This window comes from Hemitrygon akajei, chromosome 17, assembly GCF_048418815.1.
Source record: "Hemitrygon akajei chromosome 17, sHemAka1.3, whole genome shotgun sequence".
Lineage (NCBI taxonomy): Eukaryota > Metazoa > Chordata > Chondrichthyes > Myliobatiformes > Dasyatidae > Hemitrygon > Hemitrygon akajei.
This window is the reverse complement of record NC_133140.1, coordinates 17,512,230-17,532,575: the sequence shown is the minus strand read 5'-3', so window position 1 is coordinate 17,532,575 and position 20,346 is coordinate 17,512,230. Positions and strand designations below refer to the sequence as shown.

The 20,346-nt window shown below is 38.5% G+C and overlaps 1 protein-coding gene across 1 annotated transcript in view; it reads left to right on the top strand.

Moving 5' to 3' along the window:
• Positions 1–18,081, top strand: part of trim71 (tripartite motif containing 71, E3 ubiquitin protein ligase) — a 46,454-nt gene extending 28,373 nt beyond the window's left edge. The window contains exons 3-4 of the mRNA XM_073069715.1: positions 10,127–10,261; positions 11,266–18,081. Of these exons, the coding sequence (XP_072925816.1) occupies positions 10,127–10,261; positions 11,266–12,717 (1,587 nt within the window). The 3' untranslated portion in view covers positions 12,718–18,081. The remainder of the gene's footprint in view (positions 1–10,126; positions 10,262–11,265) is intronic.
• The last annotated feature ends 2,265 nt before the right edge of the window (positions 18,082–20,346 follow it).

The following is a 20,346-nucleotide window of genomic DNA, read 5'->3' as shown; positions in this document are numbered from 1 at the left end:
TGTAATTTGTGAAGGGAAATTGACTTCCTTTCGCTGCAGTGTTACACTTACATACATAGAAGTCCCTTTTTTAAATTTGTATTTGATTAAATGAAATATGTGGAATGTGTAATAGATGGGCTTCCCAGACTTGAAACGTTAACATGTTTTTCCATTGGGGTAAACTGCCAAGTAAAATAAATGAATTTATTTACTTGGGGGTGTTGCTGTCTAGCTGTTAAAATGGAAGCAGAGTTAACTGTAGAGAGAAATGTAAAAGTATGAAGCTTGCCAGATTATTACATCTCAAAAGTCTCCCAATGAAATGTAAACATTGTAACTCGGCTGTTATGAATCTGCTTAGATAATCAAAACTCTTTAACATTAGTGAACCGCAACTTAATGCCAGTAATGTTTCTCTTCAATTCAGCTGTTTAATTTTGTACCCTGAAACTGTTAAAGTAAAATTGAGAATTTCATCATACTCAGAATGTGCTGTCTGACTATTCCAGCATTTATTGCCCATTCCTTAATGTCCTGGAGGTGACGATTACCATTGGCGGTGACGATTACCATTGGCGGTGGCCGTTACTGCTATGTTGAATAGGAAGTCTGAGGCTTCGATCTGTCAGTGGAATGACAATGTTTCCAGGTCATGGTATTGCCTCACTTGAAAGGGTACCAGCATATATTAAGCTGCTTACAAGCTTCAGCACAATATATTCAGTTTAGTTTGATTTCAGTTTTCTCTTTACTGCTATAGTTCAGCTCCTTGAATAGGTTTGCTTTCAGCAATACTTTGAAGTTTGTCACTTTACTTTGTGAATAACTGCACCTTTATCAAGGCTGCTGCTGCAAAAAATGGAGATCGTGTTTTTGATACTTGTACTGGACGTTTAATTCAGTATTGTAAAAGGCAGACCTTTAAAAATTGAGCTCCAGCAGCTGCTGTCTCGGTAGGTATGGCAAGACCTAGTGATCATAGCTTTTTACTTTGGCTGCTGGAATGAATTTCTGGTTCATCTGGATAATGGAGCAATGATGGTTTTATTTATGCAAGTGCCTTGGATTCCATTTAATTGGACCATCAGTTATTTCAGAGCAGCCACTTATTTGAGGAAACTTAAAGAAGGTTGAAAGTAGCCAAGATTATTTCCATTATTTGGGACATTATGCCACTTAATTGGGACTGCAGGACAGTTTCTAACTTGCATGGCTGTTAGATACTACGTCGCTGTTAGACACTACATCGTGCTTAGAACGAACAATTTTTAAATAGCGTCAGCTGTGTGTGCGTGTTCAAAAAGCAGTGATTTTTGTCACTGATAGTTGGTGAGAGCTAAGCAGTAAGACAACTCTGAAATGTTGCTTACTGAGAATTCAGGCTGGGTGTGAAAATGAAACAATTTCACTACAAGTTAAGAACTATGGAAAATTTGAAGCTATTGGAAATCATCTTTAATGTTACAGTGAAAATGAAGATTTGGAGGATGCAGTTGTCAAAGACATTCTATGAAGGCAGTCTATTATCTGCACTAGATTTCTGTGCTGATTTTATGCTGAGTATTAATAGAACATGACAGTGTACACTGGGTACATTCCTCTGTAAATAACTAGTAGGAGCTAATAGTTACATAGTACTATATTAGTATTCTAATTTGTTCTGTATTTCATTTAAATACATAATTTGTTATTCAGTTAGTCATAGGATATGACAGCACAGAAACAGGTCCTTCACCTCATTTAGTCCATACCGAACCATTAATCTGCCTAGTCCCATTAACCTGCACCTGGATCATAGCTCTCCATGCCCTTCTCATCCGCGAACCTATCCAAAATTCTCTTAAGTGTTGAGATCGAATCTGCATCCACCACATGCACTGGCAGCTCCTTCCTACTCTCGCCATCCTCTGAGTGAAGTTCCTCTTAAGCATTTCAGCTTTCACCCATAACCTATGATCTCTAGTTGTAGCCTCAATGGATCTGGGTTTGAGAGGGTAAACAGCTTTGTTCCTTGGCATTCCCATCACCAAGGACCATAGTGGTCTGTACACACCAGCTATTTTATTTCTATCTTTCCTGCAGGTAGGTGACCAAAATGTTTCAAATTGGGCCTCACCAAGGTGTTAGACAATTTCAACATAGCATCCCAGCTCTTGTACTCAGTACATTGATTTATGAAGGCCAATGTGCCAGAAGATTTCTTTATGACCTTATCTACCTGTGACTTGTTATCCTTGCCTTTTATCTGACAGGAACATACAAACATGGTACTCTCAAAATTTCACTTTTGAAGATCTTTCCGTTACCAAGTACACTTTTGTCAGAAAACAAACTATTGCAATCCCTGTACACCCATGACTGTCGCCACCCACTAATCTGCTAATTAAATTTGCCAATGACATTACATTGATTAGCCTAATCTCAAACAATAATGGCAGATGGAGTTCAACCCAGAGAAGTGTGAGGTGGTACACTTTGAAAGGACAAACTCCAAGGCAGAGTACAAAGTAAATGGCAGGATACTTGGTAGTGTGGAGGAGCAGTGAGATCTGGGGGGTACATGTCCACAGATCCCTGAAAGTTGCCTCACAGGTAGATAGGGTAATTAAGAAAGCTTATGGGGTGTTAGCTTTCATAAGTCGAGGGATAGAGTTTAAGAGACACAATGTAATGATGCAGCTCTATAAAACTCTAGTTAGGCCACACTTGGAGTAGACAGAGTGGACAGCCAGCACCTCTTCCCCAGGGCACCACTGCTCAGTACAAGAGGACATGGCTTTAAGGTAAGGGGAGGGAAGTTCAAGGGAGATATTAGAGGAAGGTTTTTCACTCAGAGTGGTTGGTGCGTGGAATGCACTGCCTGAGTCTGTGGTGGAGGCAGATACACTAGTGAAATTTAAGAGACTGCTAGACAGGTATATGGAGGAATTTAAGGTGGAGGGTTATATGGGAGGCAGGGTTTGAGGGTCGGCACAACATTGTGGGCTGAAGGGCCTGTAATGTGCTGTACTATTCTATGTTCTGTGTTTTATAATGAGGTGGCCTACAGGGAAGAAGTCATCTCTCTGACACAGTGGTGTCAAGAAAAACAACTTGTCCCTCAATGTTTCAAAAACAAAGGAGCTGGTTGTGGATTACAGGAGGAATGGAGATGGGCTAACCCCTATTGACATCAATGCATTTGGGGTTGAGAGGGTAAACAGCTTTGTTCCTTGGCACTCATATCACTGAGAACCTCACATGGTCTGTACACACCAGCTATGTGGTGGAAAAGGCACAACAGCACCATTTTCGCCTCAGATGATTGAGGAAGTTTGGTATGGGCCCCCAAATCCTCAGAATTTTCTACAGGGGCACAATTGAGAGCATCCTGACTGGCTGCATCACTGCCTGATATGGGAACTGTACCTCCCTTAATCACTGAATTCTGCAGAGAGTTGTGCAGGCAGCCCAGTGCATCTGGAGTTATAAACTTCCTATGATTCAGGACATTTACAAAGACAGGTGTGTAAAAAGGGCTTATAAGATCATTGGGGACCCAAGTCACCCCAACCACTATCTATTTTAGTTGCTACCATCCAGGAAACAGTACCACAACATAAATGCCAGGACCAACTGGCTCCGGGACATCTTCCACCAGGCCATCAGACTGATTAACTCACACTGATTTGAGTGTATTTCTATGTTGCATTGACTGTACTATTTGTTATAAATTATTATAAATTACTACGATTGCACATTTAGAGGGAGATGTAACGTAAAGATTTTTACTCATGTATGTGAAGGATGTAAGTGGTCAGTTCAATTCAATTCAATTCAATCCACACTTGCTAGAAGCTTTTTGATAGGATCTAAATAGGTCTTTCTCAAATTTATATCTGTCTGTGGACTAGACCTATAGGCTAAGCACACATCCCTGAGGTTCATGAGTTTTGATTGTCAGCAAGTGGAGATGTTATTTCCAATCTGCACTGATTGTGATCTTCTGGTTAGGAAGTCAAGTCGCAGAGGGAAGTATAAAGACCCAGGTCTGGAACTTTTCAATCAGAACTATAGGATATCTTTTTAACTATTTCTATGAAGCTTTGGTTAATTGGGGCAGGCACTTAATTGGGTCAAAATGTACTGGTCCTGATGTGTCCAATTAACAAGAGTCCACTGTAAATAATAAGTGAATTGTGCTTTTCTCTGCTTTTGTGCATACAATAGAACGCCACGCAGTTTTTTGTCTTCCCCTATCTAGACAAAGACATTGAATCAGTAACTTGCTAGATGTGATGTGTAACTTGCAAGACTCAGAACTGACCAAGCTCTTCCAGACAAACATTCTGAATATTGGTCTCAAAGCTGTAGCACTTGGTGTAGAATAAACTTGTTGCAAATTTTCTATGTCTTTATGCCCCAATCTGTTGCTGCTGCCATATTAGAAATCAGTGGTTGTGCATAATAGTCCATTTACAACTGAATTGGTGTCAATAACTTTTTTCTAAACTTATTATCATGACAGGTAGAAAGAGCGGTTGAGCACGGTCTGAATTGAATTGACTTTTTTTTTTACATCCTTCACGCATATGAGTAAAAATCTGTTACGTTTCCATTTGAATGTGCAATGTGTGATTTATAGTAACTTGTGATGAATAGTACGTACAGTAATATAGCATAAAAATACAACTGTATCAGCGTGAAATCAGTCTGGTGGAAGAAGCTCTCCCGGATGATAGCAGCTACAACAGTTTGTGGTTGGGGTGACTCAGGTCCCCAATGATCCTTTTTATACACTTATCACTGTATATGTCCTGAATAGTGGGAAGTTCATATCTACAGATGCGCTGACCTGTCCGCACACCTCTCTGCAGAGTCTTGCGTCTGAGGAAAGTACAGTTCCCATACCAGGCAGTAATGCAGCCAGTCAGGATGCTCTCAATTGTGCCCCTGTAGGAAGTCCTTAAGATTTGGGGATTCATGCCAATCTTCTTCAACCATCTGAAGCGCTTTTGTACTTTTTTCATCACATGGCTGGTATGTACAGAACACACAAGATCCTTGGTGATGTGTATGCCGAGGAACTTAAAGCTGTTCACCCTCTCAACCACACATACATTGATGTCAATTGGGGTTAGCCTGTCTCCATTCCTCCTTGTAGTCCACAACCAGCTCCTTTGTTCTTGCAGTGTTGTTTTCTTGATACCACTGTCAGGGTGATGACTACTAATCTGTAGACTGCTTCATTATTATTGAGACAATCATGTAGTATCATAAGCAGATTTAATTAGCATATTGGAGCTGTGGATGACAGCACTGTCTTGGGTACAGGATCAATGTAAAGGAGAGGGCTTAGAACACAACCCTGAAGGGCTCCTGTGTTGAGGGACAGGTGAAGGATCTGAGTCTGCCAATGTCTTGTTTGAATTTTAATAATTTGATTGAATTAGTGTTCCATTTCACGAGACCACATTTGATCAACATACCATAAGTGTTTCAAATTCGAGGCAAATAATTAACTTTATTGCTGCTAAAGAATGACAGTTGATCTTTTTATTCCCACAGGCAGTAAGAGGAAAAAATATTCTAGCAGCAGTATTTTCTGCAGATAGCATAGGTTAGAGTTGTATAGAATTTTTACAGTGAGCTCTTTCTTGCACCGTGAAAGGCTGCATTCATTCACAGGATGTGGATATTACTGCAAAAGCCAGCATTTCTTGTCTCTTGGACTGAGTCATTTACTAGGGTCTTTCAGAGGACAATTGAGTCAACCATCCTGATGAGTTTAATGTTTGATATGGACCATGCAGGGTAAGGATATCAGATTTCCTTCTCTGAAAATTGTTTGGTATCAGATTCTTTTGACTATGTGGTAGCTTCTTTCACAATGATAGATTTTATTAATATAACTAAAGATTTATTTAAATAGTTTTAATTAGGGAATGGGGCATGAAGAATGGTAATCCAGCTGAAAAATGGGAAGATGATTTTTCTTAATGGGTTCTAAGTCATTTAGAGAATGTCCTACTTTGCATTGAGTTGACCTTTCAGCAGCACCATATTGCCTTTTTTATATATTGGAGCTGATTAAATGGATTTCTAGACCAAGGTGGTAATGCATTTCATCCTTTTGCTCAAGTATCTGCAAAAAGGATTCTAAAGGGAGGACATGTTTGACTTCTTTAAGGACTTCAGAAGCTTGGTGGATGAATGAGAACTATTGCATACCTACCCTGTGTTCATTTGCCAAAGATGCTCGATAAAGTGCTTCGAAAGGTTACTGCAACAAATTAAAAATTCATGGAATAGATAGAGGATTAGCTAATTAGAAGAAAATAGATTTGGGCCAAATAAAATGGGCCATTTTAGACCATAAGACATAGCAGAATTAGGCATTTGGCCCATTGAGTCTTCTCCACCATTCAGTCGAGGCTGATCAATTTCTCCCCCTCCTCAGCCATGCTCCCCAGCCTTCTTCCTGTAACCTTTGATGCCATGTCCAATCAGGAACCTATCAATCTCTGCCTTAAATGCACCCAATGACCTGGCCTTCACAGCTGCCTGTGGTAACAAATTCCACAAATTCACCACCCTCTGGCTACAGCAATTTCTCTGCATCTGTTTTAAATGGACACAGCTCTATCCAGAGGCTATCTTAGACACTCTCTCTCTCCTCCAACCCCACCCACCACCACCATAGAAAACATCCTTTCCACATCTACTGTGCTAGGCCTTTCAACATTTGAAAGGTTTCAATGAGATTCTCTTCTCCTCCCCCCCCCCCCCCCCCCCGATCCTACTGAATTCCAGCAAGTACAGTCCCAGAGCCATCAAATGTTCCTCGTGATAACTCTTTCATTCCCACAATCATCCTTGCAAACCTCTGGACCCTCTCCAATGCCAGCACATCTCTTCTAAGTTGAGGAGCCCAAAATTACAATACTTAAGGTGAGGCCTCACCAGTGCCTTATAAAGCTGCAACATCACATCCCTGCTCCTGTATTATTGACAGCTTGAAATGCTAATATTTTATTTACCTTCCTCACCGCTGACTCAATCTGCAAGTCAACCTGTAGACTCCCAAGTCTTTTTGCATCTCAGACTTTTGAATTTTCTCCCCATTTAGAAAATATCCCAAATTTATTTCTACTACCAAAGTGCATGACCATGCATTTCCATCATTGTAATTCATTTGCCACTTTCTTGTCCATTCTCCTTAGGTCCTGAAATCTTAAGTCCTTCTACATTCTGCTTGTTTGCTCAACACTACTTACCCCTTAGCAATCTTCCATATCATCTGCAAACTTGGCAACAAAGTCATCTTTTCCATCATCTAAATCATTTATATACAGCATAAAAAGAAGTCACAACACTGACCCCTGTGGAACACCATTAGTCACTGGCAGCCAACCAGATAAAGGATCCTTTTATTCCCACTCAGCCAATGTTCTAACCATCTAAGTAACTTTCCTGTAATACCATGGGCTGTTAACTTGGTAAGCAGTCTCATGTGTGGCACTTTATAATGTTCTATGAAACAATATGTTCATGGCATTTCCAAAAATTGCTCACTGAAAATGTGATTTCAGTGTAAAAAGCTAGTTAATCCCTTGTTTGGGAAATCTTCCTGAATGAAATTAACATGTGAATAAATATTTAAGTTAGTGTTAGGAAATTTATGGCAAGGCAGATCTGTTTTTGCGGAATTTGGTATTTTTGACCAAACTGGTCATTGCATTATTTGCTACAGTAAACTTGAACTGCGCTTCAGATGTTGTCCTTGGAAATAGTTGATTAAAGGGAGGCTTTTGGAAGAAAATTTTAAAGCAAGTAACATTTTGAATAGACGTGAACATGTAGAATGAGAGGGCTTGTGTTTTGTAGCAACTTCTATCAGATAAATTGAGCAAATTCAAGGTTACATTAAAAGAATAACAGCTCACTGTTGCATAAAGGCCTAGAGCTTTTGAAATTCATGTTGGGAGCTCAGCATGGTTGATAAGAGTTGAGATGTACAGTTGGGCAATGTTATTAAAACCCCTTTTGGGAGCATTTCAGTAGCATAGTGAATGCATCACGTTGTAAGTCTATAGAATGGGAGTACTCCAAATCTGCACCTATTGAAGTCATAAAGCAAACTGACAAAGCAGTGATACCCATCTGCTTATCAGTTTCAACATTACAATTACCTTGAGCTGATTTTAAGTTTACTTCGCAGCTTGTAACTTGTCTATTCAGAAAATGTTTAATTTTAGAATTTGATTTCACAAAGGAATAGATGGGATTGAATTATCCAGTTATCCAATGATCAGATTTACTGCTGTTAGAAAAATAAATGATATCAAGAGTGCTGGAGGCAGTTGAGTCTTTTATATGGCAAGCAGCTGTCTCAAGTTACCGTCTCAGAAGTTATGATGCATTGGCACAGCCTGGCACTGAAAAAAAAATGTTTATAACCCACGAAATAGTATTGCCACTGAGGGTGCTACACATTAAAAAAATTCTGTAGAATAATTTGATCTGATAGACTTCGATAAAAGTACTGTTTTGTTTGTGCAATTGGAACTGTATGTAGATCAGATTGAATAATCCAGCTTCAAGATGTGCATCATATTTTGGCCTATGATAATTCATTGTTGTAATCTGAATTAGAAAGAAATAATGGATTTCAACAGGTTCTTAACCTGTAGTTAACTATCATCCTTGGAGATTATTTCTGAAGTGTGATCGCTGCATTTACAATTCCTGTTTGTACTGCTACAATTTGCTTTTGTCTTGTTTTTTTGGAACTGGAGCATTGGTAGTAAAAGCTGAAATTTTTGGCACCTGTTTACCCTTAATGTCTTTTGATTTTAGTTTTAACTAGCACCCTTGAAGCCATGCAGTTAAATAGTGCTTAGCAGCATTGACACTAAAGATCCAAATACTATTATTAATCCAGGATGTTTTGGGGGTTAATCCTGAGGAAAAATCCCTTCTCAAAAATTTATTGCAGCCTTGATCAAAATTTTGGTTGGCTGTCAAGGAGTTTGGGGAGGAAAAGTTAAACTAGTCATACGTTGAATAAAAGTAGTTCTGCACCAAAGGTTATGGTAGTTAGATTTTTTGATTATTTTAGTATTACTACTGTATTAACAGTAAATTTTATTTCTTTTTGTTCAATGCTGGAAAACTGGCTCAATGATAAACTTTGAATCCTCCTCTACTGCAGTAAAATGTTCAGAAATGGTATCCCAGGTTGCAGATGGCAAAATTTATTTTGGTTTTGTCATTGTTAGTATGAAATGTATCCTTGGAAAATATGAGGTTTTTAATTACAGATTTGAGTGAAGTGTAGCTTTGTATAAATTAAATAGCTAGTAGACCTGCAGTGATGAGGAATCTCCATACATAGGTGTATACCTTAGCAAAATGCTGGAAGAAATCAGCAGACTCAGCAGCATCTATGGAAAAGAGTAAACAGTCAATGTTTTGGGCTGAGACCCTTCTTCAGTTCCTTATCTGTGTTTGTTGAGCCTGAAATAAGTGTGACTGCTGGCAATTTTACTCTTCATTTGAGACATTATACAAATTAGTCTAATCCTGTCAGTGTCTTGCAAGAAAAGGAAGTTCAAAGTAAATATATGTCACCATATGTGACCATGAGATTCACTTTCTTGTGGCATACTCAATAAATCTGTAATACAGTCAATGAAAGGCCACACTTGATGTTCAACCAGAATGCAAAAAGTGACGATGTGCAAATACAAAAATAAATAATAAACAAGTTAATGAGATGAAGTCTTTTGAAAGTGAGTCAAATGGGTTGTTGGAACATTTCAGGGATGGAGCTAACAGTTCAGTGAGTGGTTTGGGCTCCTTTTAATTTCCTTACATTTGAAATTTAATTTATCATCTGTCCTAAAATTAAGTAGAATTACACCTTGAAGCTTTGGGCGCTGGGGGCAATTTTAAAACATAAAAATGAGAAGAGTTTTGGATAAGAGTCTTATATAATTGGCCCTCTGAACGTGTAGTTCTGATATTCTAGAGCATTCTTGTGATGCCAGTGCTTTTTGTTCAGTGGCCATATTAGTGTAAGTAATGTTATTTGTGACATTAATTATACTTGCACCTCTTCCCTATTATTACCATTGCCCTGTACTTCCTCTCCATCTTGCAGCTCAGTATAGAGAAGGTTCGAGCTATGGTGGAACAAGTAGAGATGAAAGCTCAAGTTATTCGATCAGAAGTCAAAGCGGTAACTTCACGGCACAAGAAGGCTTTAGAGGAACGTGAATGTGAGCTATTACGAAAAGTGAGTTGGAGTTTGCTCAATTTCTTTTTCTCTGAACATGCTTTCCAGTCTATCAGTTTGATTCTATTTCAAATCATTGTATTAATTTGGATTAAATTCAAGCTCTGATAGTTGAACTCTGAACTGCAGCATATAGTTTGACTGATGCAACTCAATATTTAATGTCATGTGGAATATTGCCACTTGCCCTACTACAAAATTTCTTTGTGTCTCAAATATTGTATTTGGACTTGTATATGGATTTAGTGATGTTACTCATGGTCATGGATGCAGTGTGGATTCAGCCCACTGAGTCCACATTGACCATCATCCACCCAATTACAGTAACACAAGATTAATCCCATTTATGTTTTATCTAGAGATACAGTAACATGGGTCAGGAGCCCACATTATCCAATTGTACCCATGTGACCAATTAACCCACTAACCTCTATGTTTTTGGAATGCGGGGGGAAACTGGAGCACCCAGAAGAAACACACCATCAAGGGGAGAACATACAAACTCTGCACAGGCAGCGGTGGGAATTGAACCCTGGTCACTGGCACTGTAATAGCTTTGCTATCCTACATTCTCATCAACTTCCATCATAATCTACCAATCACTTGCGCAATAGGGGCAATTTACAGTGGCCAGTTAAACTCCCAACCCACACTTTGTAGTAGGAACAGAGGGCATCCAGAAGAAACAGCATCGGAGACCAGGATTACTTCCTAGATCTCTGGTGTTGAGATCTCTAGTTCTTCTAATGTGCCATTGTCCTGCTGTGGTAATGATGGACACAAAGGTGGTGGTTGCAGATCAGGAGGTCTCATCCATTGATAGTGATGGTTCTCGTCTTTCTGTCTTTAAAAAAAGTGCAATCTGTTTGAGTGAAATGTCAGAGGCCAATTGATAAATGTATTTCAGCAGAGAAGAAAATGTTACTAAATTAAATATTCATAGAAGTAATTTTTGGAATAATGTTCAATATTTTCAATATTAATTAAAATCTTCATATGAATAGGTGGAAAAGATCCGGCAAATGAAGGCCAAGACTCTACACCTCCAAGTAGAAGCACTGCGTGAGAATTTATCCAGGCTGGAGAGCACAATAGACTGTGTGCAGAAGGCCCTATTAGATGGGCGAGATGTGGATGTACTCTTGGCAAAAGAGCAAATGTTTGTCCAAATCCAAGATCTGAAGAAACTTAGGAATCTCCTTCAACCTCAGGACGACGACACCCTTTCGTTCATTCCGCCTGATGGTGTATTATACAAGGCCATCAAGTCATTAGGCATAATCAGTAGCAGTGCATATGCCCCACTATCTACAGCTGCTGGTGAGGGACTGAAACGAGCACTGCGTGGGAAAATGAGCAGCTTCACCGTGATCACCAAGGATCACACTGGCGAAGGGAGATCATCTGGTGGTGATTTGGTAGTAGTTGTTATAATGGGACCTGATGGGTGTCTCTTTCGAGCAGATGTTCTTGACCATCATGATGGCACCTATACAGTTAATTACTCCCCACATCTGGAAGGAGAGCATGTAGTTTCAGTTACAATCCGTGGGCAGCATATTGAGAATAGCCCCTTCCGTGTAATTGTCAAAGCAGGTCGTAACTACACTGGGATTGGGCTTCCAATTTGCTCTTTTGGTGGAGAAGGGGATGAGGATGGGCAGCTCTGTCGGCCATGGGGTGTCTGTGTCAACAAAGAAGGTTATATCATTATTGCTGATCGTAGCAATAACCGTGTCCAGGTGTTCACACCAAGTGGGACATATCACCACAAGTTTGGCACAGCAGGTTCCAGACCTGGACAGTTTGATCGTCCGGCTGGTGTTGCATGTGATCAGAATTGTCGGATCATAGTGGCCGATAAGGACAACCACCGTATTCAGGTTTTCACTTTTGAGGGGCAGTTCATCCTTAAATTTGGGGAGAAAGGAAGCAAAAATGGTCAATTCAACTATCCTTGGGATGTTGCTGTCAATACTGATGGGAAAATCCTGGTGTCAGACACCCGCAATCACAGAGTCCAGCTTTTTGGGCCAGATGGAAACTTTGTCAGTAAATATGGCTTTGAGGGGGCTTTGTGGAAGCACTTTGATTCTCCTCGTGGAGTGGCCTTTAACCATGAAGGACACCTAGTGGTAACAGATTTCAACAATCACCGGCTGCTGGTAATCCACCCTGACTTCCAGTCAGCGCGCTTCCTTGGTTCCGAAGGCACAAGCAACGGGCAGTTCCTCCGACCTCAGGGTGTAGCGATTGACCAAGAAGGCCGCATCATTGTAGCCGACTCCAGGAATCATCGTATTCAGATCTTTGAACCAAATGGCAACTTCCTGTGCAAGTTTGGGACGCAAGGCAGTGGCTTTGGGCAGATGGACCGTCCATCTGGAATAGCCCTAATGCCAGATGGACTGATAGTAGTAGTCGACTTTGGCAACAATCGTATCCTCCTGTTTTAATGCTGTGTTCTTGTTTTTCTATATTGTGGATTTGTTGCTCAGGGACAATGTCTTAATTGTTTTCCCTATAGAAGACAGGTATTTTTTTCTGTCATCTACCTCATGTTGGTATAGTGTGAGCTTGAGCTGTGAGACTACTTCAAAACTACGTAAATTTATAGCAGACCTACCTCACTGCCTGCAGATGTTGGGCTGACTAATGTTTGAATATTTCCATGGAACTGTGCAAGTGTGTCCAGGCAATTGGTGCCTTTATGATCTGAATCCAAAGACTTGTATCTTAGTATTAAAAGTTGTCTTGTAGCTTTATTTAATGCAAATCTCTCAGGTAGGAAGACTATTGGCCACTTGTATAAGCCTAAAAATAGCCAATTGTGGGTGACTGATAAAGGCTTTGGCTGCCTACCTGCATACATGTTGTTTTCAGGGATTATTTGATATTGAACATCTTGTATGTTTAGCCCTATGCTTTCTGAATGTAACCCTACACTCCACCTGAATGTAAACTAAATACCTCTTTTGTTTTGTTTTAGGGTGTAATGTTCTTTGGCCTGATGCACATAGAAGCTCTTGAGGGGTTCTTCTGAGTGTTAATTTTGGGGTGTTTCATAAAACAAAAATATTGAGTTGTCATGTGATACCCTGAAGCTCAATCTATATTTATGACACCTGGAATAACGAAAATATATTTACCTCTACTGCAATCTCAGGTACCTGTATGAAATCTATTTCCTACTCAATTAGTAGGCTGTATTTGGTCTTGGAGGCAGTATTACTTAGTATTGGAAGAAAATCGGCTTTTTTTTTAAAAAAAGCTCTGTTTTTGGCTCTTGTATAGTCCTATTTGGGATCCACAGAAAAATGGTGTAAATCTGCATGGCCTTTTATCATGTGCTGTGACCAATACCATAGACAGAAATTAGGTATGGGCCTAATTTGAATATCCAGTCTGTTCTCAATACCAGCCTTTCTCAATGGGAAAATATTCAATCATCTAAGTAATTGTACTTGGATATAATAGTGCTTTATGCATTATTTCTATTGCATTTTGAGAAGACCTGATCAGTTCTTTATTGCTGGGATTAAGAGAATGTGGTTGTATTCTGTCCTTTGGTAGAAATTAGGTCAGTTCTTTTCAGCTTGAATATAATGGTTTTGTTTGCCATGTGCTGAAGCAATGACAGTGCTGTACGTGAATACTCTGATAGAACATTGGTTTAGTATTGGAGCAAGGGTAGACTCCATAGATGTAATTCCTTCTCTCAATCACCTATTTCCTTGTAGCCCAAAGCAGCCAGTTTATTTAGAAATGAGACAATGTCTCTTTAAAACTATTCTACAATGTTTATGCAAATTTCCATCACAGCCTTGAATTGAGATTTGAGCTTTAAAGAATCAGTATTTATAGTCTAGGAGCTGCAGCATATAAACATGACACTTGCTTAAAAATTGTTAACAACCAAAGTAGTATAATTTTAACAAAGCCAGTTTCAGTTGACATTCTAGGATGCTCCACTATTTCTGCTGCCTTACTAGTCTGGTAATCAACGTTACAGGCACAATTTATTTCATGTTTAAAGCCATCTTCCTGCTGTTGTAGACAGCAGCAAAGCTACAAAGAATATATGTACCATCCTGCCAATCGTGGGATAAGGGTCCAGTAGTTCTTAAAAAAAAAAGTGAACACTATGGATTTCCAAACGTCTCTCTGTTTTAAGATAACTGCTTTTGTCTCAAAATTTAAAATTTGATTTTTGAACTTCACTGAAGTTCAGCTACTTATCAAAACATGGTGTTGCCCCAGAAAGGATTCGCTTTGAGCTTCAACAACAATGAATGCTTTGGCCAACCTCTGGATGCAGTCTTTCTGAATTCTAATGCACAAGTTCTGAAATGCAGAGTAATTTTAACCCTACTCCAAGCTGACTTAGCTGTTTAGTAGGAATTGTTTAGAATGGAGGTGGGTGGAAATGTTGGTCAGCAAACTATTGGGAAATCTATTATGACAGGGTAATATTGATACAAATCGATTTCTATAGGTTCCAACCAATTATGCAGAAAGGTGATGATTTCTAGCTGGTCTTCAGTAGAATTGGAAATTACCTTAGAATATACATGATCCAGAGACAATTTAAAGTGTGTACTGCATAATTGTGAAGTTCCTAATGGAGTGGTTTAGCTTTCAAGATGAAACTGGCTAATGTGCTGCTTCAGGTGGACTGTAACAGTTGATTTGATAAGTTGTGGTTAGCTGTTGTAGTGTAGAATGGCTTTTATTTTACACAATAGGAAATTGCTTGAGCAGTGGTTAATAATTCACACTAAACTGTTGTGGAACCAGTCAGTCTGAAATCTACTTTAAAGCTCTCCAATGTTTTGAAATTTGAAATAAGCTTTGTCTTTAGAATTAAAGCTCTACTGAGTCTAGTTCCTGTACTTTGAATGCTGTGCTCTTAGCTTTGAGTTTTTTACAGTTGCAACATTATGTGGGCTGCTTTAGATCTCTTGGGCATTTTTTTCCCTTCAGCACAAATTTAGAGATGCAAGCACATACCTGGCATCCCCACTTGGGGTGTTATCAAAGGTAATTCCACTGCCTTTAAAAACCAAAATAAATAACTTGTATAAACCAAGTCAGTCTGTTAATGTACCATATTATTGAGTTCCTCTGGGATAGCAGTGATCCACATTTTTCAAAGCGAAGTATCTTCTGAAAGTAAAATAGTATGACCCCATTCCTAGTGTTCAAATCATTTCTGTTGATACTGTGAGTTATTTGATGTGAAGTAGGACTCAGTGATTTCTGGAGTAATGGAGTTTTGACTTCTGACCATTACTGTGCTTTGCTGTGGCTCCTGGGGACTTCACTAGTACAAAGTATGATGACCTGTCTGATTATGTTGCTTCCCAATGAGATCATCAGAAAGAATTTGGTGGAATGGCTGTTCAAAGCTAATTTGTTCGTGAATTTGTCTCTTGAACATTGTTTTGATGGGACCATATATAATGAAAGACTGGGGGACCTTTTCCAGATGTAAACTGCATGTTAAAGATTGGATTCAGGGGTGATGAAGTTAGTTTTTTTTCATAAAATTTATTCCTTATTCTTTCCTGCCTATTTGGCTTAGATGTCTGCTATCCAACTGGTAACTTAATATGTTCTTGATTCAAATGTGTGTAATGTTGAATTGTGTGATTTAAGACTCGGGAGTATTCAAAACACGTCACTTTCCAATTTTGTACAAATCTCCATAGTCTATTTTAGCTTGAATTCAGAAAAAAAATTCACACAGCCTTACAAAACAAATGTGTAGAAAATTCACTAAAAGTGCTTAATGGATTTATGTTCACAATTCTTAAACTCAATCAGGCACAGTATCTTACCTCAACCTCAACAAATAGATCAACTTGCAGAACCCTAAGTAGCCAATAATTTAGAGACTAGGGTCTTAATGATACATAATTCTCAGGGAAGTGATCCTACTCTCTGAAGGTTTTAGGGTTGCAAGATATGGTTCTCGTGCCTTGTCAGGTAATGGCTTTTGTCTACCTCGGTGCTTCTTTCTGCAGCAGCTTCAAACTACCTCAAGTTTAATCCCAGTTGGCTCACATGTCACTGGGCAAACGGCTTGCACCGGGGGCTAATGTGCATTGTTTTGATACTGGGATTTTAATGGAACCCATGAATCAGCTGCTGAAAAAGTGTAGAACAAAGTAGTAATTGCATACTGGTTGGTGTAAAACCTTACTAGTAGATCTAGGTTTATCTCCTTTGGCCACAGAAAATCCCATTCTGCCTGCAGTGACTTCATTGACAGTATTTGAAGTTCTGTTAAAATGTTTTACAGGAAAGAAAGGGCTTTTACAATTGCAACATTCCTCTTTATTTGTAGCAAAATGTTACTACTTAAGTAAGTCATTTATTGTATGAAGGACCTTTCTTCCTTTCAACTCAGTGGCATCAAAAAGAAGATCCTGGGAAAATTTTAATTTTCTATCTAGTCCTGCTGAATGTTGCCAATTTATTAATATGATAAGCACACCACTTTTGAACTTTCAGTGCATCAATATAATTTCATCAAATTGTGGTGTTTCACATCTGATGTTATTGAGTTGATAAAATGGTAGCCACCAGTTTTCCTTTCTCTACACATTGAATGTGTATACTTAAAAGTGTAGAAATAGTTGGAGACAGATCTTCGGAATTATTGCTGGTGAGAGGTGGCAGTGCCATGTTTGGCAGAGAGAGGTCTCGGATAAGGTAGATTTGGGAACCAGTTGGACTACTGGCCAAAGAGGTTGTTCATAATCCACTAGTGTGCCTGCACAAATGGAACTTGGTGATTCGGGCACTTAGAATTGGTGAGTTTTCTAAGCTTGCCAGTAGGTCCAATTTAGTCTTGCAGGATTTGACCTTTTGTTACTAGCCAGTGCAGTTGTCTCAAACCTGACTTGAAATACAGTAATCCATTTCACATACCTAAATAGTTTGATGTTAAAATGTAGGCAAGAGTTGTTGACTATTCATTGACAAGATGTGACCCCAGTTGTTAATGGGAGCACCTGATGTGCTGTTTGTTTAAAACAGATTTTGTTTTTGTGGACTGATTTTATGAAGTGCTTAAGTTTTTTTTATATTCTGAAACTGGGTTTCAAACCACTAGTTAAGCAGACTTTATTCAAAATTTATTCTTGAGAATTTAAGTGTCTGGTCCAAGATCCAGAAATCCTGGTTGAGAAGACGTAATATATAGCTTAAAAGAAGTTTTCGCTGTTTTCTAAAAGCAGGGAAATTAAGTTCTGGGCTCATTATTTTAGAGGCAGAGCTGCAGTAAAATCAGAAGTTCTATTGATTTGTGTAAGAAGTGATTTTGCTTATTGCCTCTGTTCTAATTTTAACTGTAGTCTGTGTTCTAGATTAAGGGGATAGCATTAAAATGTCTGGTGCAAGTGGTCAAAGGCCCTTTTCTCAAACTTAGACAAGTGCCTCAAAATAACAGAGCCTGTATCTGTATTTAAAGATGTCCAAGCAGTATTTAAGTTACTGTTGTGCAACAACCCAGCATTTAATGTTCATTGGTGGTTACCACTACTTAAAGGAGAGGGGAAAATGGGGTCCTAGACTACCAAAAAGTTCATTTTAATAGAAAATTCCTCTTGGGTTTGTCTTTACAGTAAGGTGACGGGTATTTTTTTTTCCTCCGTTATATAATTTACCTCTGAATCATAAGACCCAGCCTCTGCACCAAAGAATGAGGTTTACTGACCTGGAACACTTCTTATTCCTGTGTGTTTGAAAGCCTAAATTGATGTTTGTGCAATTTTATCTGGATGAAAGTTCAATAAAATTTGTTTACAAGTTAATACATTGTTGTATCATTTCTTTCAGAAACATTAAATTAATGCAATGTGACCTTCAGGATTTTGTGGGGATTTTTCACAATGGACTGCAACCCAATTTTCTATTGATTATAACAAAGCATGTTTAATTTGAAGGGTGTTAAAAGTGGGAGGATCCAAAGTTCCATAATTTATTATGGGGCTAAGTTTTAAAAACCCCTGTTTTAAGTTTATTAACCCTGGGGTACAAAATTACCTATCCAATTGGCTACACTGAAATGAATTCATTTTAAACATGAGATTCTCCTGATGCTGGAAATTCGGAGCAATACACCAAAAGCTTGAGGAATTCAGCAGTCAGGCAACATTATTGATGGGAATAAACAGTCAACATTTTGAGAGAAGACCCTTCATTTGATGGATCCTTGCAAATTGTTGTAATTTATTGACAGTACAATGCTCTTAAAATCCCATCTTCATCTTCACTTGCATCCATCATCTGCTACTACCCCCTTAGAAACAGAAAGAGGAGCATCATTTCCTGTAAATTTTCCAACTTTTTTTAGATACTGTAAAAGCTGTACTTTATGTACAAGAAATTGAGTTCCTTGCACTGCTTTGGCTCTTTGTTAGAGATCAAAGATGGTCTGGATGACTAATATATTCTCCCAAGCATACGATTGCAAGTTAGTGAACTTGTTCTCTGGACCACATTTTTAGTCATGTACTCGATCTATATGAAGCCTATATATATAGTCTGATGAATGTACTGTCTTTACATAGATTAAATCTTTTTGTCTCCATTAGCTGCAATTAGAAGATCTGTGAAATACCATAATTGGTTTTTTACTTGTTAACTATTATTTTCATCCTTATTGGTTTTTTTTAATGTGATCTTTCATTACTTAATCTCCATTTGTGCCACTAAGTTCATCTGGTTACAAATGTTTTGTACACTCAGCCACTTCAATTTGGTCATTGATTTTAACATTTCCCAATGTTAAATGTGCTTTAAATAGGGCTGTAAATCTGAAACATAAGAGCCACATCTTTTGGGAGCAAATATCACATGTAAGTTTTTCCAGAATTGATAAAGATTAAACTATTTGGTAGTTCAAGACTAATGATTGAGTAAAGTGTGCAATTTCAGAATGTGATTCTTAATGTAGATTAGAAGCAAATGCTGAGAAGACAATGTCTTGATGGGTTATAAAATTCAGGCAGTTGCCAAGATGTATAATGCTCTAAATTTTTTTGGAACTTCCTTGACCTTTTAATTGTGCCCCAAAATTAGATAATGTATTTTCATTATTAAAGTGCTATCCAGCAGAAAATGATTTTACCTGGAATAAAGTGCAATTTTAGCTATGTTTTCACCACCCTTGAAATTTGATTGGCCACTTCCATATGACCTAAGTAAATCCTACCATGCATACTTGTACAACCGCGGTATAATCTGGAGCTAAATCCAGCCAATGTTCACAAAATGCTGGAGAAAATCATTCTTCCCAATGATGTATAAAATATCTATTCATAATTTATCATTTTATGTATTGCATTGTACTGCTGCAAAGCAACCACATGCCAGTGGTATTAAACCTTATTCTGACTTCTCGGCTTTATGCATATCATTAACTAATCTAACTGATCCATCCTGGCAGTCAAAGCTGGCTGCACACTGAGGGATGGCAGCCAGGGTAGGAAACCCACTCCAAAAGAAGCAGGACGAAACTGACAGAAAAGGAACAATATGAGATTATGCTGTATGTATAAGGCCAGAGGATTAACCTGATTATATCAAATTTTAAAACAAGATCATTTAATCAAGGGTCAAAGGGCCCATTCTATGCTATACTGTTCTTATTTCTATCACAAACATTATATGGCCTTACTACTTGTTCCATTTTCAATAATCACATCTCTAAATGAAAGGCACTAATAAAATGGGGTCTAACCTGTCACTGTAAATCTGTTGGAATGGTGAAATCAGGTGCATGTGAATGCCTGTTATACTCAGTCACACACATTGCTGCCTCCCTAAACACTTGTGAACTACTAACGCCATAGCCTTTGAACAGCTATTGAAGTTCAATGCTTTCTAATGCTCAGTTGTACTGGGGTGCATTATAACATTTGGAAAGCTTGTTTCTTGCTACTGCCTTCATTCAAAAGCAAGACAATGCATGTGGTAAGGAAAATGTCATGTGACTTGTGAATCCAATGTGCAGGTTAATGTATCCTATTTGGCCTTTTCAGTAAAGCTATATTAATAATAGAGGTGAAAGTAAT